The sequence below is a fragment of the Phyllobates terribilis genome, unplaced genomic scaffold (assembly GCF_046119375.1).
Source record: "Phyllobates terribilis strain yellow unplaced genomic scaffold, ASM4611937v1 Scaffold_162__1_contigs__length_4246735, whole genome shotgun sequence".
Lineage (NCBI taxonomy): Eukaryota > Metazoa > Chordata > Amphibia > Anura > Dendrobatidae > Phyllobates > Phyllobates terribilis.
The window spans coordinates 2,819,558-2,840,304 of NW_027362922.1; the positions used below are offsets into that span (position 1 = coordinate 2,819,558).

The 20,747-nt window shown below is 49.4% G+C and overlaps 1 protein-coding gene across 1 annotated transcript in view; it reads left to right on the forward strand.

The window, feature by feature from the left end:
* LOC141207887 (securin-like) overlaps window positions 1–20,747 on the forward strand; it is a 36,702-nt gene that overhangs the window by 12,255 nt on the left and 3,700 nt on the right. The window contains exons 2-3 of the mRNA XM_073664452.1: window positions 11,374–11,557; window positions 20,229–20,398. Of these exons, the coding sequence (XP_073520553.1) occupies window positions 11,374–11,557; window positions 20,229–20,398 (354 nt within the window). The remainder of the gene's footprint in view (window positions 1–11,373; window positions 11,558–20,228; window positions 20,399–20,747) is intronic.

Below are 20,747 nucleotides of genomic sequence, written 5' to 3' on the forward strand. Positions count from 1 at the left end.
GGACTGAGCGGAGGACAGAGGAGCAGAGGACGGAGCGGAGGACGGAGGAGCGGAGGACAGAGCCGAGGACGGAGCAGAGGACGGAGCAGAGGACGGAGCGGAGGACGGAGCGGAGGACAGAGGAGCAGAGGACGGAGCGGAGGACAGAGGAGCGGAGGACGGAGCGGAGGACGGAGGAGCGGAGGACAGAGCGGAGGACGAGCAGAGGACGGAGCAGAGGACGGAGCAGAGGACGGAGCGGAGGACAGAGGAGCGGAGGACGGAGCGGAGGACGGAGGAGCGGAGGACAGAGCGGAGGACAGAGCGGAGGACGAGCAGAGGACGGAGCAGAGGACGGAGCGGAGGACAGAGGAGCGGAGGACAGAGGAGCGGAGGACAGAGGAGCGGAGGACGGAGCGGAGGACGGAGCGGAGGACAGAACGGAGGATGGAGGAGCGGAGGACAGAGCGGAGGACGAGCAGAGGACGGAGCAGAGGACGGAGCGGACGACAGAGGAGCAGAGGACGGAGCGGAGGACAGAGGAGCAGAGGACGGAGCGGAGGACAGAGGAGCGGAGGACAGAGGAGCAGAGGACAGAGAGGAGGATGGAGGAGAGGAGGACAGAGAGGAGGATGGAGGAGAGGAGGACAGAGCGGAGGACGAGCAGAGGACGGAGCGGAGGACAGAGGAGCGGAGGACAGAGAGGAGGACGGAGGAGCGGAGGACGAGCAGAGGACGGAGCAGAGGACGGAGGTGTGGAGGACAGAGGAGTGGAGGACAGAGCGGAGGACGGAGCAGAGGACAGAGGAGCGGAGGACAGAGGAGCGGAGGACGGAAGAGCGGAGGACAGAGCGGAGGACGAGCAGAGGACGGAGCCGCGGACGGAGCAGAGGACAGAGCGGAGGACAGAAGAGCGGAGGACGGAGCAGAGGACAGAGCGGAGGACGAGCAGAGAACGGAGCAGAGGACGGAGGGGAGGCTGGAGCGGAGGACAGAGGAAAGGAGGACGGAGGGGAGGACGGAGCGGAGGATAGAGGAGCTGAGGACGGAGAGGAGGGGAGGACGAAACGGAGGACGGAGCTGAGGACGGAGCGGAGGACAGAGGAGCGGAGGACAGAGCGGAGGACAGAGGAGCGGAGCACAGAGCGGAGGACGAGCGGAGGATGGAGCGGAGCTGAGGAAGAGCAGAGGACTGAGCGGAGGACGGAGCGGAGGACGGAGCAGAGCTAAGGACGAGCAGAGGACGGAGCGGAGGATGGAGGGGAGGGCGGAGCGGAGGACAGAGGAGCGGAGGACGGAGCGGAGGGGAGGACGGAGTGGAGGATAGAGGAGCTGAGGACGGAGCGGAGGAGAGGACGAAACGGAGGACGGAGCTGAGGGGAGGACGAAACAGAGGACGGAGCTGAGGACGGAGAGGAGGGGAGGACGGAGCGGACACTTCTCTGCGGTTTGATAAGAGACGTGTCTGAGCCGCCATGGGACCCGCGAGGGAGTACAGAGACTCCGTCTATTCCTGGCAGCGGCCTCCGGCTTCCTCAGGGGCTTTCTGTGGCGGAATAAGCCTGTGAGAGGCGCAGTGTGAACACAGCCTTACTGGCAGACACTGCGAGACTCTGTGCTGGACCCCACAATGTAACACGGGTATCCCCAGCTGAGAATAACCACAAGAGCCCAGCAGGGACACAGGAAACCCCGTGCTTTTATGTATCTTGGAGCCTACAGATTTACGTTACATAAGATAAAACAGATGAGACCCACCAGGGATGAAATCCTATGACCCCCCGAACCCCTATAAAGCGCAGCCAAGCTCCTCCCCTGTACAGTGATAACAGGACTATTATAGCGCTATTACAGGCGAGTAGGTAACGTGTCTCCAGCCAATAAGAGCGGCCCGTCCATTATCCAATCAGATTACAGAGGTGCCGGGGCAGCGACCAATCAGGACGCGCTGATGACAGCCGCGTTCTGTATCGGCGGTTCCGGCTTCCCGGCCATGCTCTTTATCGGTGCCCGGTCCGCTCTCAGGAGCGGCTGTCAGGCTGTGTCTAGTAACCGTCTGTGAATACGTTCCCGGCTTCCCTGCCTGTTACGCTGCTGGTGGAGGGCGGTTTGTGGTATGGCGTCTTATTACCTCCGTTACATGACAAGCGCTGCCGTGAAACTACAACTCCCAGCATGCCCGCCTATGTCCTGATGGTACTGTCGTGCTGGGAGCTGTAATGTCGCGATGTTGGCGCTCCTGTGGCTTACTCTAGTCTTGCATTGCTGCTAGCCACCAGTAGGGGGAGCCCTGTGCATAGGATTTCATATATGGGCTCTATAACCCAAGTCTGTTCCCTAGGCTCCCTCTGGTGGTGGATGCAGGTATAGCATGGGGCTGAATGATGAGCCGCTCTTCGCCCGGCTTCTGTAGTTAGAGGGGAAACCTCCCTACTAATTCTCTAGGGTTTCCTCTTCTCCTTGTCTCTACAGTCTGTGGTAGTGCAGATGAATCATGTACTGCTAAATACATGGACCTGATGCATGAAGACTAGTGATGAGCGAGCATGCTCGGTGGTGCTCGCTGAGTATTTCCGGGGTTGCTCGGCGGGAGCTCGAGTCCCCTCCCTGCATGTTTGTTGCTCTTTACCGAGCTAATGAACATGCAGGGATTGCCTGCCACTCATTGTAATGCCGCAGCCATGTTGGTTGTGGCATTACAGTGATTGGCTGGCCGCACAGAGTCATCAGGTCTATATCAGACCTGGGGCCGCTGCGCTCGTCAGTCACTCCGGAATCAGACAGTGTAGGGAGAGGTGCTGCTGAGCTAGGGAGAGATTTGCTTGTTTATTAGGTAGTGTAGGGAGAACAGAAGTATGTTACACATATCCATCTCAACAAACAGTCCTTCTGAGGACTAATCCATCTGCAGAGATATCAGTCAGGCAGGGTATATAGCAGACTGCAGTGCAAATAGCACAAGAGGCTCCATTCCAGTTCTGTCTGCTGCTGTTAGACAATTCTAGACATAGCCCCAGGTCTCAGGGGCCAGGAATAATTTTTTTTTGGATCTTAATCCTCATTATTTGCTTAAAAAGCAAGTCAGAGAACACCATTTATCTGCGCCATTTGCTTGTTGGCACTGCAGAATACAGCCAGGTCCTTTTCATATTACAGCGCTAAAAGTCCAGCTATTTAAAACTGTTTGTCCGTCACACGGATCACATATAATTGCTCTGAAAATATTGCCATTTCTGGCCTCCATTAAAATTTTGTTGCAATTGACACCAGTTTGCTAAAATGGGCAAGAGAAGGGGCAACTGGATGTGATGGTGATGGTGCATGCAGAGGCCAAGGCCGTGGGCAAGCTGAAATTGTGCCGCAACAAACACCCACATCTTCTCGCTCCACCTTCCTCTCCCAATTAATAGGGGACTGCAGAACACCACTATTGAACGCAGAGCAGTGTGAAAAGGTCATTGGTTGGATAGCAGATAATGCTTCCAGTCACTTAGCCACCACCACCCTGTCTTCCAAATGGTCAAGTCTCAGTGGCAAGTGAGTCTGGACCGCATATTCCTCACCCTGAACCTCCTTCCTCCCACCATGCCGCGTGCCCGGAGACAACTGATCCCACACTTGGACACTCTGAAGAGTTGTTCACTTTTCAATTTATAGATTCGGGCCTCTCGCCCGGTCCACTTGAAGTGGGGCAAGAGGAGATCGCATGTAGCGATGCCCAAATATTTGAGCAGCCACGGTCACACGAAGGCGACGGTGGGAAACTGTCACAAGGGGTGGACGATAATGAGACACAATTGCCAGATAGTCAGGAGGACCAGGGTGCAGAAGTGGAAGACGAGGTGGTGGATGATATAGTACCTGACCCAACCTGGCAGGAGGAGATGCAGAGAGAAGAGAGCAGCACACGGGGAGGGAGGCAGAACACCCCAACAGGCAAGAAAAAGCAGTGTGGTGGCCGCAGACAGAAGGCAGGCAACAGTTCCCCGTAACACCAACACAAAGGAAGTTGCCAGTGCAACTGTTAGGTCTTCCCGAGTCTGGTTGTTTTTTAAAGACTCTGCTGATAACCCCAAAAAGGCCATTTGCACCACCTGCCAGGCCAGCATCAGCAGTGGTGACAAAACTAGCAGCCTGACCACCACCAGCATGATCAGGCACTTGGCAGCAAAGCACCCGACTTTGTGGGCCAAACCCCAGGGTCCAGGAACAGTGTCTGCAGGTGGCACCACTGCTTCTTCCGCTGTTGTGCATGCAAGCCAATCCCCTGTCCATAATGCATGCGAAGATGCCTCCTTCCCTGCACCAGTCGTTGCACACTCTATCAACTAGCAGCATCAGGAAGCACGTCCTTGTCCCAGCGCAGCGTCCAGTTGTCCATACCCCAGACCTTGGAACGCAAGCGCAAATACGCAGCCAACGCCCCACAGGCCACACTACTAAATTCCCACATTTCACGACTGCTTACACTTGAAATGTTGCCTTTTAGGCTCATGGAGGTGGAAGCATTCCGCAACCTGATGGCGGCGGCCGCCGTCTCTCGGTACTCGGTCCCCTGCACCCACTATTTCTCCCCGTGTGCCGCATTACACAAGCACGTGTCCCAAAACATTAGCCGTGCCTTCAACAACGCAGTTACTGGGAAAGTCCACCTAACCACGGACACGTGGACAAGTGCTTGTGGGCAGGGACGGTACATCTCAATCACGGCACACTGGGTTAAGGATTGCGGACCCTAGGTCAATCAGGGTTGCCCCCACAGTCTACAGCTCCTCCATCTCCGAAATGACCACATCAGTCACAAGCTGGAAGCACTGCCTCGGCCAAGCGGCAACAGGCTGTGCTGAAGCTAATATGCTTATGTGACAAAGCGCACAATGCTGAAGAGTTGTGAACAGCTCTGAAAGAGCAGGCAGATGTGTGGCTCACACCGCCGAACCTAAAGCCAGGCATGGTCGTGTGTGACAATGGCCGGAACATGGTGGCGGCTCTGAGGCGAGGCGAGCTCACATATGTACCATTCCTGGCCCCTGTGCTTAACCTCGTGGTTCAGCGGTTTCTCAAATCCTACCCGGAGCTGCCGGATCTGCTTCTTAAAGTACGCCGCCTGTGTGCCCATTTTAGAAAATCGCCTACAGCTTCCGCCACCCTTGTGTTTCAGCAGCATTTGCAGCTTCCGGCTCAGACTGGTATGTGATGTCCCCATGTGTTGGAACTCTACACTGCAGATGTTGGGAAGGATTTGTGAGCAGAAGAGAGCAGTTGTTGACTACCAGCATCAACAAAGCCGTCGGTATTCAGTTCAGACTCCACACATAAGACCTCAGGAGTGGACATGGATGTCAGACATATCCTCCAAAACTTTGAGGACTCAACCAAGATGGTGAGTGGCGATGATGCCATAATTAGCGTCACCATCCCGCTTCTCTGTCTTCTGAAACGCTCTCTGCTCACAATAAAAGAGGGTGCATTGCAGGCGGAGCACGATGAGATGGAGCAAGGAACCATACAGGGTGATTACACACAGCCCAGCCTCATCTCATCCCAACTTGGATTGGGTGACAATGAGGAGGAGGAATGACAGGAGCTAGGTTCATGCGCTATAGATGGTACTACCTGCACTACTGTCATACCGTCTGTTCAGCGTGGATGACCTGAGGACAGAGAGGAGAAGGAGGAGAGCATGGTCATTCCTCTTGGTGAGGACACGGAAGTCTTGCCTGTTAGCAGTCTGGCACACATGGCTGAGTTTGTTACGTTGCCTTTCCCATGACCCTCGCGTTCTCAAAATTTCTGGTTCTGGGAGAATTTTCTCAGCCTCTCCCATCGCACAGGTCCTGAGGCTCGGGGTAATCTCCAAAGGACTGCAAAGTTTGGGAAGATGCTGAGGGAGTACCTTGCCGACCGTACCAACATCCTCTGTAATTCCTGTGTGCCTTATAATTATTGGGTATCAAAGCTGGATACGTGGAGTGAACTGGCTCTCTACGCCTCGGAGGTCCTGACCTGCCCTGCCGCTAGCATTTTGTCAGAGCGGGTTTTTAGTGTCGCTGGTGGAATTATAACTGATAAGCGCATCCGCCTGTCAACTGAAAATGCTGACAGGCTGACTGTTATAAAAATGAACAAGGACTGGATTGGGCCAGACTTCTCAACACCACCGAATGATAGCAGTGTAACATAAACTGAAAGCCAGTGTCTTTTCTTGGGAGGTGTATTCCCATGCACCTTTTCACACCCACACATGGGTATATGCTTCCTGATTTTGGCTATTTGCTCTTGTCCTCCTCCTTCTCCTCATCCTCCACCACCATATCACCAGTGTGACCGTGCTCCGTGATGCAACACCCACATAATTTTTTTAAAGGGTGTTTATGATGCCGTTAAAAATTTTTTTTTTTTTTATGCCGTATGTTCATGTATACCCCCCAGGGGTAAATGTTTGTCAGCCTATACACTTAGTGCATGGGCATTACAAGTATAGGAGACCCGCTCCTTTCTAATGGGAACCTTTTTTTTTTTAATGAGGCCCTCCTCCACGTCTCTTCCAAGGGGCATTGGAGTGCCTCCCAATTTTTGGCAGCCCAGCCACTCACTGCATACGCAATAACAGTATAGGAGACCCACTCTTTAGTAATGGGAACAACAAAGCCTAGCCAGCTGATGGCTCTCTAAGAATAGTAAAGGCCGCATGATGGCCCTAAAAATAGGTTTGCGGCTTTCAGAGTCCCTCCATCATAAATAAAACAGGATGTGTCTGATGTGTCCTACACCACATGGCCAGATAAGGTTGTAAAATGTTAAAATGACATTTCCCGGTGAATGCATTTGTCACGGGTGAAAGCAATGCAAAAACGCTAAGTTTGAACATAGCCCAAGGTGTGGAGGAGTATTTTTGTTTTTGGTTATTTATTTTGCCTTATATACAAGTCATTACCCTGGAAAGGATGTTCCTTAACATATTTCCCAGGAAAACCCATTATGGTTTCGTTTTTGTATGTTTTATTGTGAGTCCGTAAAAGTGGCGTAATACCTCTGACAACATTGTTGACAGCAGTGACCTGGGAGTCAGAGATGCTTCCAGGGGTCTTCCCCATGTTGTTCCCATGTCATTTGAGCACATTTCCCATTGATTTGGGCAATTTTTAGGCCCTCTGCAGACCGCCGGGGGGAGCCGCCTGAAAAATCCTCGAGTTTCCCACTTACATTGGGCTCGTTGCTTGGGTCGAGCACCCGAGTATTCCAATGTGCTCGACCCGAGCATTTTAGTGCTCACCCATCACTAATGAAGACCAGTGTTGTTGGTGCTGGTCTTGATGAGCGGCTGTCCTGGAGTCCTAGCTCGTCAGGCAAACCACTTCATGAATCAGGAGTGTCGGATGATGTTGTACACCTGTGCCCATAATCCTAATCCACCCCATGTTGGCGTAATACTTGTAGTGAACGTCTCTGCTTGTCCTGTATGATAAGCAGCGGCCGCCATGCCCCTGCGCCACCTCTGCCCATTTTGTTGACCCTGGGAGAAACTGACATGATGGCTCAACTGAGTTGGGCTTAAACTTTGCAGCTTTTGTCAGATTTCTGGTGAAAGCTTTGCTGCATCAGCCCGTACCATTTACATCTGTGGGATTCCAGCTGTTAAAGGGAACCTGTCACCAGTGTGAGTCTATGAACAAATGCCACCACCTTTACTGCTCCTGTGCTGCATCTCACAAACATGTCAGCTCCTGACTCCCCCCTATATACCTCAAATAATACCACTTGATCAGCTCTGTATGTAAATGAGGGTGGTCCGGTCTGATGGGTGTCCTCGCTGCGGTGTCTGTCCCTCTCTCCGCTCCTAAAAGCATCCTCCTCCTATGAAAGATGTGACGTGTCATCCACATAGTGAACCGAGAGCTCGCGCCTGCGCAGTAGCTTCACGGCACCGCACTGGCGCACTCTGCTCTGCCCTACTGTGAGCAGCGCATACAACAGCACCGCGCATAGCTTTGTTTCATGTGAGCAGCGAGCTGATATCGCTGGCCTGTGCAGGAGCTGATGTCAGGTCCCTGTAATGGGTAATTGCTGCAGTGTAGAAATGGCTGCTGATCAGTGCTGCTCATAGCACTATGGATCTGTCAGGACCCTGTAATGGGTAATTGCTGCAGTGTAGACATGGCGGCTGATCAGTGCTGCTCATAGCACTATGGATGTCAGGACCCTGTATTGGGTAATTGCTGCAGTGTAGACATGGCTGCTGATCACTGCTGCTCATAGCACTATGGATCTGTCAGGACCCTGTAATGGGTAATTGCTGCAGTGTAGACATGGCTACTGATCAGTGCTGCTCATAGCACTATGGATGTCAGGACCCTGTAATGGGTAATTGCTGCAGTGTAGACATGGCGGCTGAACAGTACTGCTCATAGCACTATGGATCTGTCAGGTCCCTGTAATGGGTAATTGCTGCAGTGTAGACATGGCTGCTGATCAGTGCTGCTCATAGCACTATGGATCTCTCAGGTCCCTGTAATGGGTAATTGCTGCAGTGTAGACATGGCTGCTGATCAGTGCTGCTCATAGCACTATGCATCTGTCAGGACCCTGTAATGGGTAATTGCTGCAGTGTAGACATGGCGGCTGATCAGTGCTGCTCATAGCACTATGGATCTGTCAGGACCCTTTAATGGGTAATTGCTGCAGTGTAGACATGGCGGCTGATCAGTGCTGCTCATAGCACTATGGATCTGTCAGGTCCCTGTAATGGGTAATTGCTGCCGTGTAGACATGGCTGCTGATCAGTGCTGCTCATTGCTCTATGGATCTGTCAGGACCCTGTAATGGGTAATTGCTGCAGTGTAGACATGGCGGCTGAACAGTACTGCTCATAGCACTATGGATCTGTCAGGTCCCTGTAATGGGTAATTGCTGCAGTGTAGACATGGCTGCTGATCAGTGCTGCTCATAGCACTATGGATCTCTCAGGTCCCTGTAATGGGTAATTGCTGCAGTGCACACATGGCTGCTGATCAGTGCTGCTCATAGCACTATGGATCTGTCAGGTCCCTGTAATGGGTAATTGCTGCAGTGTAGACATGGCTGCTGATCAGTGCTGCTCATAGCACTATGCATCTGTCAGGACCCTGTAATGGGTAATTGCTGCAGTGTAGACATGGCGGCTGATCAGTGCTGCTCATAGCACTATGGATCTGTCAGGACCCTTTAATGGGTAATTGCTGCAGTGTAGACATGGCGGCTGATCAGTGCTGCTCATAGCACTATGGATCTGTCAGGTCCCTGTAATGGGTAATTGCTGCAGTGTAGACATGGCTGCTGATCAGTGCTGCTCATAGCACTATGGATCTTTCAGGTCCCTGTAATGGGTAATTGCTGCAGTGTAGATATGGCTGCTGATCAGTGCTGCTCATAGCACTATGGATCTGTCAGAATCCTGTAATGGGTAATTGCTGCAGTGTAGACATGGCTGCTGATCAGTGCTGCTCATAGCACTATGGATCTGTCAGGACCCTGAAATGGGTAATTGCTGCAGTGTAGACATGGCTGCTGATCAGTGCTGCTCATAGCACTATGGATCTGTCAGGACCCTGTAATGGGTAATTGCTGCAGTGTAGACATGGCTGATCAGTGCTGCTCATAGCACTATGTCAGGACCCTGTAATGGGTATTTGCTGCAGTGTAGACATAGCTGCTGATCAGTGCTGCTCATAGCACTATGGATCTGTCAGGTACCTGTAATGAGTAATTGCTACAGTGTAGACAAGGCTGCTGATCAATGCTGCTCATAGCACTATGGATCTGTCAGGACCCTGTAATGGGTAATTGCTGCAGTGTAGACCTGTCTGCTGATCAGTGCTGCTCATAGCACTATGGATCTTTCAGGTCCCTGTAATGGGTAATTGCTGCAGTGTAGATATGGCTGCTGATCAGTGCTGCTCATAGCACTATGGATCTGTCAGGATCCTGTAATGGGTAATTGCTGCAGTGTAGACATGGCTGCTGATCAGTGCTGCTCATAGCACTATGGATCTGTCAGGACCCTGTAATAGGTAATTGCTGCAGTGTAGACATGGCTGCTGATCAGTGCTGCTCATAGCACTATGGATCTGTCAGGACCCTGTAATGGGTAATTGCTGCAGTGTAGACATGGCTGCTGATCAGTGCTGCTCATATCACTATGGATCTTTCAGGACCCTGTAATGGGTAACTGCTGCAGTGTAGACATGGCTGCTGATCAGTGCTGCTCATAGCACTATGGATCTGTCAGGACCCTGTAATGGGTAATTGCTGCAGTGTAGACATGGCTGCTGATCAGTGCTGCTCATAGCACTATGGATCTGTCAGGACCCTGTAATGGGTAATTGCTGCAGTGTAGACATGGCTGCTGATCAGTGCTGCTCATAGCACTATCGATCTGTCAGGACCCTGTAATGGGTAATTGCTGCAGTGTAGACATGGCGGCTGATCAGTGCTGCTCATAGCACTATGGATCTGTCAGGTCCCTGTAATGGGTAATTGCTGCATTGTGGACATGGCTGCTCATCAGTGCTGCTCATAGCACTATGGATCTGTCAGGACCCTGTAATGGGTAATTGCTGCAGTGTAGACATCGCTGCTGATCAGTGCTGCTCATAGCACTATGGATCTGTCAGGACCCTGTAATGGGTAATTGCTGCAGTGTAGACATGGCGGCTGATCAGTGCTGCTCATAGCACTATGGATCTGTCAGGTCCCTGTAATGGGTAATTGCTGCATTGTGGACATGGCTGCTCATCAGTGCTGCTCATAGCACTATGGATCTGTCAGGACCCTGCAATGGGTAATTGCTGCAGTGTAGACATGGCGGCTGATCAGTGCTGCTCATAGCACTATGGATCTGTCAGGTCCCTGTAATGGGTAATTGCTACATTGTGGACTTGGCTGCTGATCAATGCTGCTCATAGCACTATGGATCTGTCAGGACCCTGTAATGGGTAATTGCTGCAGTGTAGACATGGCTGCTGATCAGTGCTGCTCATAGCACTATGGATCTGTCAGGACCCTGTAATGGGTAATTGCTGCAGTGTAGACATGGCTGCTGATCAGTGCTGCTCATAGCACTATGGATCTGTCAGGACCCTGTAATGGGTAATTGCTGCAGTGTAGACATGGCGGCTGATCAGTGCTGCTCATAGCACTATGGATCTGTCCGGTCCCTGTAATGGGTTGTTGCTGTAGTTGGAGGTACAGGCCTCTATTCTCTGGTCCTGGCATCTGTAGGTGGATAATCGCTATAATTCTGGGCACCTGCTTACCAGGAATGGCTTCCTCTCCTGAGCTTACGCTATATTCCTCCTGACAAGGACCAGCATAATGAAGGGCTCCTCTAATATTCCTGAGTTGTGGTGTGAGGAGATTGTCCAGGGGTTGGTGAGGAGGACACTACTTGTTGGTGTGTTGTACAATGAAACGTGGCTCATTCTTATATTTTGCCTGCAGAATCTGACTATAATGGCGACCATGATCTACACTGACCAGGAGAACGGTGATGTTAATGCTGCACTGTTGTCCAGAGGTCGCGCACAACTATCAGGTGCCGGTAAGTAGTTTCTAAAGGTAACGGCCGATCTGGCCCCAATTCATCAAGGGGTTTAATAGATTTCTAGCAGAACTCTGACAAGTCAAAACTTTTATGCAACTTAATGATTAAAAATTGTGACCTTTTTTAGCACTTTCATGCCAGGTCAGCCAGCTCTGTCAAGTGGGTGGAGCATGAACAGGGCATGGTGGAGCCGCCTGATACTCATGGAAAGTTGGGACTTACAGCACCACTCCAGCTTTTTTTGTTTGGTTTTCAGCGCTGGGATGGCTCTTTTAAATGTAGGGCCTCTGGTCATATACTCGCCCTCCGGCGTCTTCACTGTTTTTCAGCATTGTTATGTTCCTATGGCACTATCTTGTGAGCGCAGCTGACTGGCCATAAGTCAGAAGCTACGACACAAGATCTCAATGCAATTCTATGGAAGCCAGAACAAGGCTCTCATAGACTTGTATGGGAAAGTGACCTCCGCAGCTCCATGAAACACTGGAGCAGCCAACAGGTCACTCTTCACCGGACAACGATGGGAGCAACTCTGGAAAACAAAGGCGGCAGCAAGTGAGTATGAGGCCGGGCAATTGTATATAAAGCGCCACTCCAGCAATGCAGTAAAAAAAGCACCACTCCAGTGTTTTGGTTTTTTACAAATTAATTGCGCCTCCCCACAAGTGTTAATTTGGGGTCCACCTCATAATGAACTTGGTTTCTTCTGCCCACCCATCTTTAAAGAAGCAATAATCAAAGTTTTTATTCTCAATATATTGCGATCATCATATTGTATAGCACTTAAAATTTTAGAAGGCAGAAGGCGAAATGTACGTCTGGGTTGGGTTTTTTTTTCCTGGGTTTGGCAATGCAATCCTACACAGGTATTATGTCTCACTGTTGTACTTCAATACATCTACATTTGGCTGTTGGGATCTATGAATGATTATGTCATTCTTAGAAGGACCCTGAGTCAGGTAACCTAATGACTAGTAGATTCACAGCCATCTGGATCTAAAATCCTGTTATGTGAGGTTGTGCTGCCGCCTAGTGGCTTCCCATTCTTTTACATAACCCTCTACACCAGGGGTCCTCAAACTTTTTAAACAGGGGGCCAGTTCACGGTCCCTCAGACCATTGGAGGGCCGGAATATAGTTTTTAAAAAAAACTATGAACAAATTACTATGCACACTGCACATATCTTATTTTGTAGTTAAAAATAACAATACAGTAACAAATACAATATTTAAAATGAAGAACAAGTAAAGTTAAATCAACCGGTATTTCAATAGGTAGGTAACTGTACCCAATAGGCAGCATAGGTCCCCAATAGGCAGGTAAATGTCCCCAATAGGCAGGTAAATGTCCCCAATAGGCAGCATATGTCCCCAATAGGCAGGTAAATATCCCCAATAGGCAGCATAGGTCCTCAATGGGCAGGTAAATGTTCCCAATAGGCAGGCTGTTTCCCCCTTATAATGCCATATGCAGCCTGTTCCATCCCTTATAATGCCCCATGCAGGCTGTTCCCCCTTATAATGCCCCATGCTGGATGCCACCCCCATATAATGCCCCATGCAGCATGTCACCCCCCCCCATATAATGCCCCATGCAGCCTGTCACCCCCCCATATAATGCCCCATGCAGCCTGTCACCCCCCCCATATAATGCCCCATGCAGCATGTCACCCCCCCCATATAATGCCCCATGCAGCATGTCACCCCCCCATATTATGCCCCATGCAGCATGTCAACCCCCCCCATATTATGCCCCATGCAGGATGTCCCTTTACCCCCATATAATGCCCCAAGCAGCATGTCAACCCCCCCCCCCATATTATGCCCCATGCAGGATTCCCCCCCCCCCCATATAATGCCCCATGCAGGATGTCACCCCCCATATAATGCCCCATGCAGGATGTCACCCCCCATATAATGCCCCATGCAGCATGTCACCCCCCCATATAATGCCACATGCAGCATGTCACCCCCCCATATAATGCCCCATGCAGCATGTCACCCCCCCCCATATAATGCCCCATGCAGCATGTCACCCCCCCATATAATGCCCCATGCAGCATGTCACCCCCCATGTAATGCCCCATGCAGCATGTCACCCCCCCCATGTAATGCCCCATACAGCATGTCACCCCCCCATATAATGCCCCATGCAGCATGTCACCCCCCATATAATGCCCCATGCAGCATGTCACCCCCCATATAATGCCCCATGCAGCATGTCACCCCCCCATATAATGCCCCATGCAGCATGTCACCCCCCCATATAATGCCCCATGCAGCATGTCACCCCCCCATATAATGCCACATGCAGCATGTCACCCCCCCATATAATGCCCCATGCAGGATGTCACCCCCCCATATCATTCCCCATGCAGGATGTCACCCCCCATATAATGACCTATGCCTCCATACATTAAAAAAAAAAAATCCAATACTCACCTCACTCCTCCTCACCTGCTGCCGCTGCTCTGGTCTGGTCTGGACTCCAGCGTCGCGGCGGCGTCGTCCCGCTCTGCGCTCCCTGTGACAGCACTCGGGATGGTGCGGTGTAAAGACTTCACCGCGCCCTCTGACCTGAGACGTCACAGGAAGCGCACAGCAGGAAGACAGCGGATCTGCGGAGGCACGGGAAGAGGTAAGTATCCGCCTGCCGGGGCCCTGAGCAAGCGGGCGGAAGGGCGGGCAATGGCACCGCTCTCCCCTCCTCTGCCCATAGCCCGGCGGGCCGGATAAAAGTCCTCCGCGGGCCGCATGTGGCCCGCGGGCCGTAGTTTGAGGACCCCTGCTCTACACTGTCCATGTGTCCATTGCCACACACCCATTTTTGGATGTCGTTATATTTACAATGTGATTGGACATTTTTGATAATATTTATAAGCTGTATGTAGAAACAGGAGGTCAGTTTTCCTTGTATGAGTCATAAGTCACTGCAAAAGTCCCTGGCAGGGGGATGAGAGCAGCTTGGTCAGGAGGGGAATGATTTTTGCAGGGAAGAGTCTTCCTAATTCTACATAGAGCAGAGAAAAGAGAATAATTAGCCCAGTAGAAAGGTATAATGAGCAGCTGTAAGTACAGTGCTGTATAATCTGATTACAATGTACTAAGAGGATAAGCTCTGATGGGAGAGGGTCTTTAAGCCTGTCATGTATTGGGTAATGAGTTGGGGTGTCAGTCTCCATCAGTGCTGGCTGAACACTGACTATCCTGCTCAGATTACTACACATGGCGCTGCTCCTCCTCCCTGTAGTATGGGCTACGCAGGACGGTGCCGAGGCTCCAGATTCTACCTGCACAGCAACAAGGTCCCAACACTTCTACCTCTATAACTTGCCTAATGCAGACGCAAACCTGCAGCCTTTCCACTGAGATCTTGTCGGCCTTCTACACTGCCATGGCTTTGTCTGCACAATGTAGCTTAAAGGGAATGTCCACTTCTTAAGCTTCCTAGAAGTCTACAAGACCACCCCTGATCTCTACAATATAAGGTCGGTGTTCCTCTAACCCCCTGCCTTATTTGGCAAATGGGTTAAATTTTCTATAGAAGTGGCAGAATGTAACCCCTTCCTGACCATGTTATTTCCCGTCTCTGCATCTTTCTTACTCTTCTAAGAGCAGTATCTTTATTTTTCTGTCAGTACAGCCATATGAGGGTTTTTGTTTTTATGTCGTTCACTGATCAGGTAAATTATTTTTATATTTTGATTGGACTTTTACAGAAGTAACGCCCATATGTTTTATTTTAAAATGGGTCATAGAGGGGCAGGGGTGATTTGAATGTTCAGATTCTACTTTTTCTTTTTTGTCCCCTTAGGGGACTTGAACATGCAATCATCTGATTTCTTGTTACGTACAGCAATACTGCAGTATATAGCCAGCATTCACAGATCTGTCATGACAGGAATGGGTCTTTTCAGCAGACTCCTTCCTGGCAGTGATGGCATCCCATGATCGTGTTACAGGGGCACAGATGGGCACATGGCATGACTCCCTTCTCAGTTCGCTGGTAATGCTGCTGTCCATCTCTAACAGGTGGAGCTCTGGCCTACATGTGGCTATTAAAGGCAGATGATGGCTAAATATCACAGCCATCATCTTCCAGGCGTGAAGTCACATCTGGCATATGATGTAACTGCAAATCATGTTGGTAAGGGGTTAAAGTGCCACTCCAGTGGGGTTTTGTCACGTGAAATCCTTTTAGTGCAGAAATGACGTAGTCCTTTTGGGCATGAGGGCTGGGTGCTGGGATTACTAGTACACCTGACATCCAGGTGGGCATAATTCTGTTCCTTGTGTATTGGAAGACTTTTGCCTCTGCAGCTTTGGTGTTGGCAATCTTTCACTTTCATGCCCATTGATGGTCCACATGGTTGGCTCAGGAACCGTCCTCACATGATCTAGATTTCCCTAAAGGAAAGTCGCTGTGTGGGGGAAAAATGGGGGAGTCTGTGATGCACCTTATGCCACGGCGCCTCGTGTGCTAAGGCGTGTTAGGTTGCATGAGGCTAAATATCCGGCTCTTCATGTTACGGCTGTTGGTATTCATTTAATTAAGGGGGGAGGGGATGTTAAATGAGGGAGTGATGGCGGTAAAAGAACAAAATCTACTTTGATTAATACAGACTGTGTATTAGTACAATGTTATAATGTTGATGGTCAGACGCAGGAGTGGGTACAGAGGGGGGCATGTGACAGTTCATTTTCAATCGTTAAAATATGGTTAAGCAGGTTAATGTAGTATCCTGGAATATTAGAGGTATGGGAGATCACAACTAAAGATTTACAGGAGACGGATTGCGATACGGGGGCCGCTGCGGCACTGAGCAAGCTTTGGAGGGGGCCGGCCTATCATTCTACACATAGTACTTATTCTAGGGGGGTTAGTAGATTGATTCATCCGAATTTACCCTTTGAATGTGAAGGAAGTATTTGTGACAGGGAGGGAAGGTATGTATGTCTAGTGTGCAGAGTGGCTGGGCTTAGAACTTGTCTAATTGCTCTGTATGTTCCTCCACCTTTCTCTATACAGACTGTGCGCCAGCTATTCCCGTGGATAACGGAATTTGCTACCATACCCCTGTTAGTCATCGGTGATTTTAATATGTACCTACACGCTGAGCTTGATAAGTATAGGGGTAATGTTGGGGGAGGGGCTGCTCAAGAGACGTCGTTGGCAAGGGTCTTGCAGGAAATTAGCTTGGTAGATGTGTGGCGGGCTCGATTCCCAAATGTTAAGCAGTATTCGTGTTACTCGCCATCCTATTCCTCTGTCCAGAATTGACCTGGCTCTGGGAAATAGTCATCTAGTCCCTCTAGTTACTAAAGTAGAATACTGCACGAGATTGTTATCTGATCATTCACCATTATTGGTTGTTTTGGGGGTCGATCCTGGCACCATAAACAGAAGGGCACTGTGGAGGTTTAACCCCTACTGGCTGGATGTATTTGGGGAACAGATGGACTTAGCAGGTAAATTGGATCGTTTCTTTAAAGACAACATAGGCTCTGCCCCTTTAAATACGGTATGGGAAGCCATGAAGGCATTTTTACGGGGGATCCTGATTAAGGAAATTTCCATGATCAAATCCAAAAACAGGGCCCGTCTTCAGGAGCTGCGGAGGGAAGTAGACATATTGGAACAGAGGTATGTTGGGTCCCCAAGCATAGAGAATAGGGAACACTGGACACGAGCACAGGCTACACTAAATGATCATATATTGAAACAAGCGGAGCATAAACGGTTCTTTCTTAAACAGCAATTTTATGTGGAGGGAGAGAGTACAGGGCACTTACTGGCCACCATAGCCAAGGCCCAGACTGGGGCTCCTATGATTGCACCTATCAGGGATACTAAGGGTGTGGTAATTACTGATTCAATGGAAGTTTTACAGACAATTATACTCCTCCAAACTGACTAAGGCGCAAAGGGACATAGATCTCTATCTTCATGATATGCAAATACCATGTCTGACAGATGGCCAGAGAGAGCAACTAGATGCACCAATTACACTGGAGGAGATGCAGGAAGCTTTAAAAGATTTTCAAAATAACAAGGCCCCTGGTACTGATGGGATCCTCGCGGAAATTTATAAGGAAGCTGGGGGGGTTTTGCTTCCCAGGTTACTGGAAGGGCTTAAGGGGGCGAGGGAGGGGGGGGGCTTTGCCGACTTCAATGAAGGAGGCTAGCATAGTTCTTTTGACAAAACCTGGAAAGGATGCATTAAACCCTGAATCATATAGGCCAATATCCTTACTCTCGGTAGATGTAAAAATTTTAGCTAAGGTCTTGGCTACCAGACTGGTGGCGGTTATCACACATTTGGTTGCAGAAGACCAGACTGGGTTTATACTGGCCAAGTCGACGGCAATTAATTCTTAATCTGCAAATGCAGTCCCAAAATGCGGGTGGTAGGGCAGTGCTATCACTTGACGCCGCTAAGGCTTTTGATAGTGTCGAATGGGAGTATTTATGGGCTGTTTTGAGAAAGATGGGGTTTGGTACTGGATTTCGGGCCTGGCCGCGGCTTCTGTATAACAATCCAGTAGCTCAGATTTAAATTAATGGCAATCTTTCTGGTAGCATTGAAATGGGCAGAGGCACGCGTCAGGGCTGCCCGTTGTCTCCCTTACTGTTCGACCTGGCTATGGAGCCGTTGGCTGTTAAGCTTCGCTCCAGCAGCGAAATACAGGGGTTCCGCTATAAAACACTGGAGGAGCGGGTAGCCCTATATGCCGACGACCTTCTGTTGTTTTTGGGCGACACGGAGCAATCTCTGACGACGGCTATGAATTTAATAAGGGAGTTTGGAGATCATTCTGGCCTACAGATTGATTGGGATAAATCAGTTCTTATGCCGGTGGATGGTTTGTCTCTGAATACTAGGGCAGGGAATACTTGATTGAAGATTGTGCGAGAATTTAAATATCTCGGAGTTAGAGTGACCACATCTATCGGAGATTACATTCCTTTAAACTTACTTGAACTGCTTACCAGATTTCAACAAAAGGCCAATACTTGGAGCAAACTCCCCCTATCAGTAGTAGGTCGAACTAACTTCATTAAAATGGTGTTAATGCCCCAATTATTATATATCCTTCATAATTCACCTGTCTGGGTCCCCATGAGAAAATTTTATAAATTTCAAGCACTATTTCGGGAATTGATCTGGAAAAAAGGGGTTGGATACACTTCAAAGGCCCAAAGATCAGGGGGGACTAGCCGCACCTAATCCATGGATATATTTTCTAGCCTCTCAGACTCAACAACTCTGGTTAATTCAGGGGAACCTAGATAAACTGATACGTCTACTCAAACACAATTTGCCAATTACCTCCTTTCTAGAAACGGGAATCTCGGGGTGGGATGCTAGGCGGCATCTTCCGACCCTAGCACTTATGGGGAAAACGTGGCAGAAAATCAAACTGTTGTTGGGAATAGAGGGTTTTACCCCGTTGTGGCATAATGCGGGCCTTCCAGAGATCCAGAAATTGAAAGGATTCGGAATATGGGAAAAATTGGGAATAACTAATGTGGCACAAATATTAGAGGGGGAAATATTTAAATTGTTCCATCAGCTGAAAGAAGAATACTGTATTCCACAAACTAGTTTCTACTTTTATCTCCAAATAAGGCATGCATGGTTTGTACAGCCGCGACATATGCAGAGTAAAATCCAACATCATCTACTGTTAACACATTATTATGCCATAGAGGTGGGAAGGGATTGATTTCCAGAATCTACAGGATACTTATGCAGCAATTTCAGTGGGACTGACCCTTAAATGTTAAGGAGAGGTGGGAGCATGACATTGGTACTATAACCTCGGAAGAATGGGAAGATGTGGTGGGGAGCGTTCCGATACTATCTACATGTGCGGCACATAGACTCTCACAGTTGTACTTATTGCATAGGGTATATAGAACTCCCAAATTTCTACAGCGCATTGGAGCAAGGAATGACAGTGTGTGTCCAAAATGTGGAGAGGAAGGAGCAGATCTTATGCATATGATGTGGACGTGTAGGAGGGTCGCGGTATTCTGGAATGTGTGTGTAGTACATTAATAATGTGTTTGAGTGTAATCTACCCTTATATCCTAAAGTGTGTGTTGGGCCATGTAGAAATAATAGGATGTGACGAGGATGAAATAATAGCCGTTAAGAGGACTCTATATCAGATCAGAAAGCTTATAGCTGCACATTGGTTGGATCCCTCTCAGGTTCCAGGAATTCTTGGATAGATTGCGTCTTTTATTAAGATTAGAAGAGGGAGTGTACAAAAAGCGGAAGGCTGTACGGAAATTTGATCAAATCTGGGGTAGATGGAGCACGTTTCATGGTTATCATATTATGTCCATTTTAAATATCAATTGAGTCTGAAATGTTGTGGTCTCTCAGGTTCTACTTAACTAATCACTGACTATTAGATATTATGCTCTGTATCCATGGATCAAATTATCAATCCTTTAACAGTTAGATAAGCTATATGATAATATGCCGTCTGTAATTAAATTTGTCTTTGCCATATGGTTTTTGGGGGTGTAATGGGCGGGGGGAGGGTGAACGGGTGGGTTTTGAAGGGCATTGCCAGTTGGGTGATTTCTCAATGTTTATGTGCAATGTTAAAAAAGTATTTTAATAAAAGGTATCTGATTTTTTTTTAAAAAAAGGAAAGTCGCTTGTGAAAACCCACCAGGGCAAAGTGCACGGTTCTGTATCATGTGGGAAAACATCAAGAAAAGCTCTAGGAAATATCAACAAGCAAGTAATGACCCAGAAGAACGGGCAGCCTCTGAAAGGAGACCGGAAAGTGCCAAAGCCTGCGCCAGCTGTTATACAGGTATAATGTACTACCGCAGCTCTGATCATACACCGCTCTTGTGTTCTGCCCTGTACTGATGTACAGACTTGTATCTACATAATCCTAAAATGCCACAGGAACATCTGCAAGAAGATCACATGGCATTTTCTACTATTACAAGTCCCATTATTATCTGTTGGATTAAAGTGGGCTAATATCTGGCTAATCTAGCTGTGTAACGTGTATGGGGGTCTCCTGGCTGCCCTAACAAATGTTCAGTTCAAATACCCGCTCCTTGTTCTCTAGGCACACATTGCTTAGAGGCAGCAGATTACCCTCCTCCCCACAGAACACATGAGAGCTCATCTGTATGTTGGGAGAGATGGCT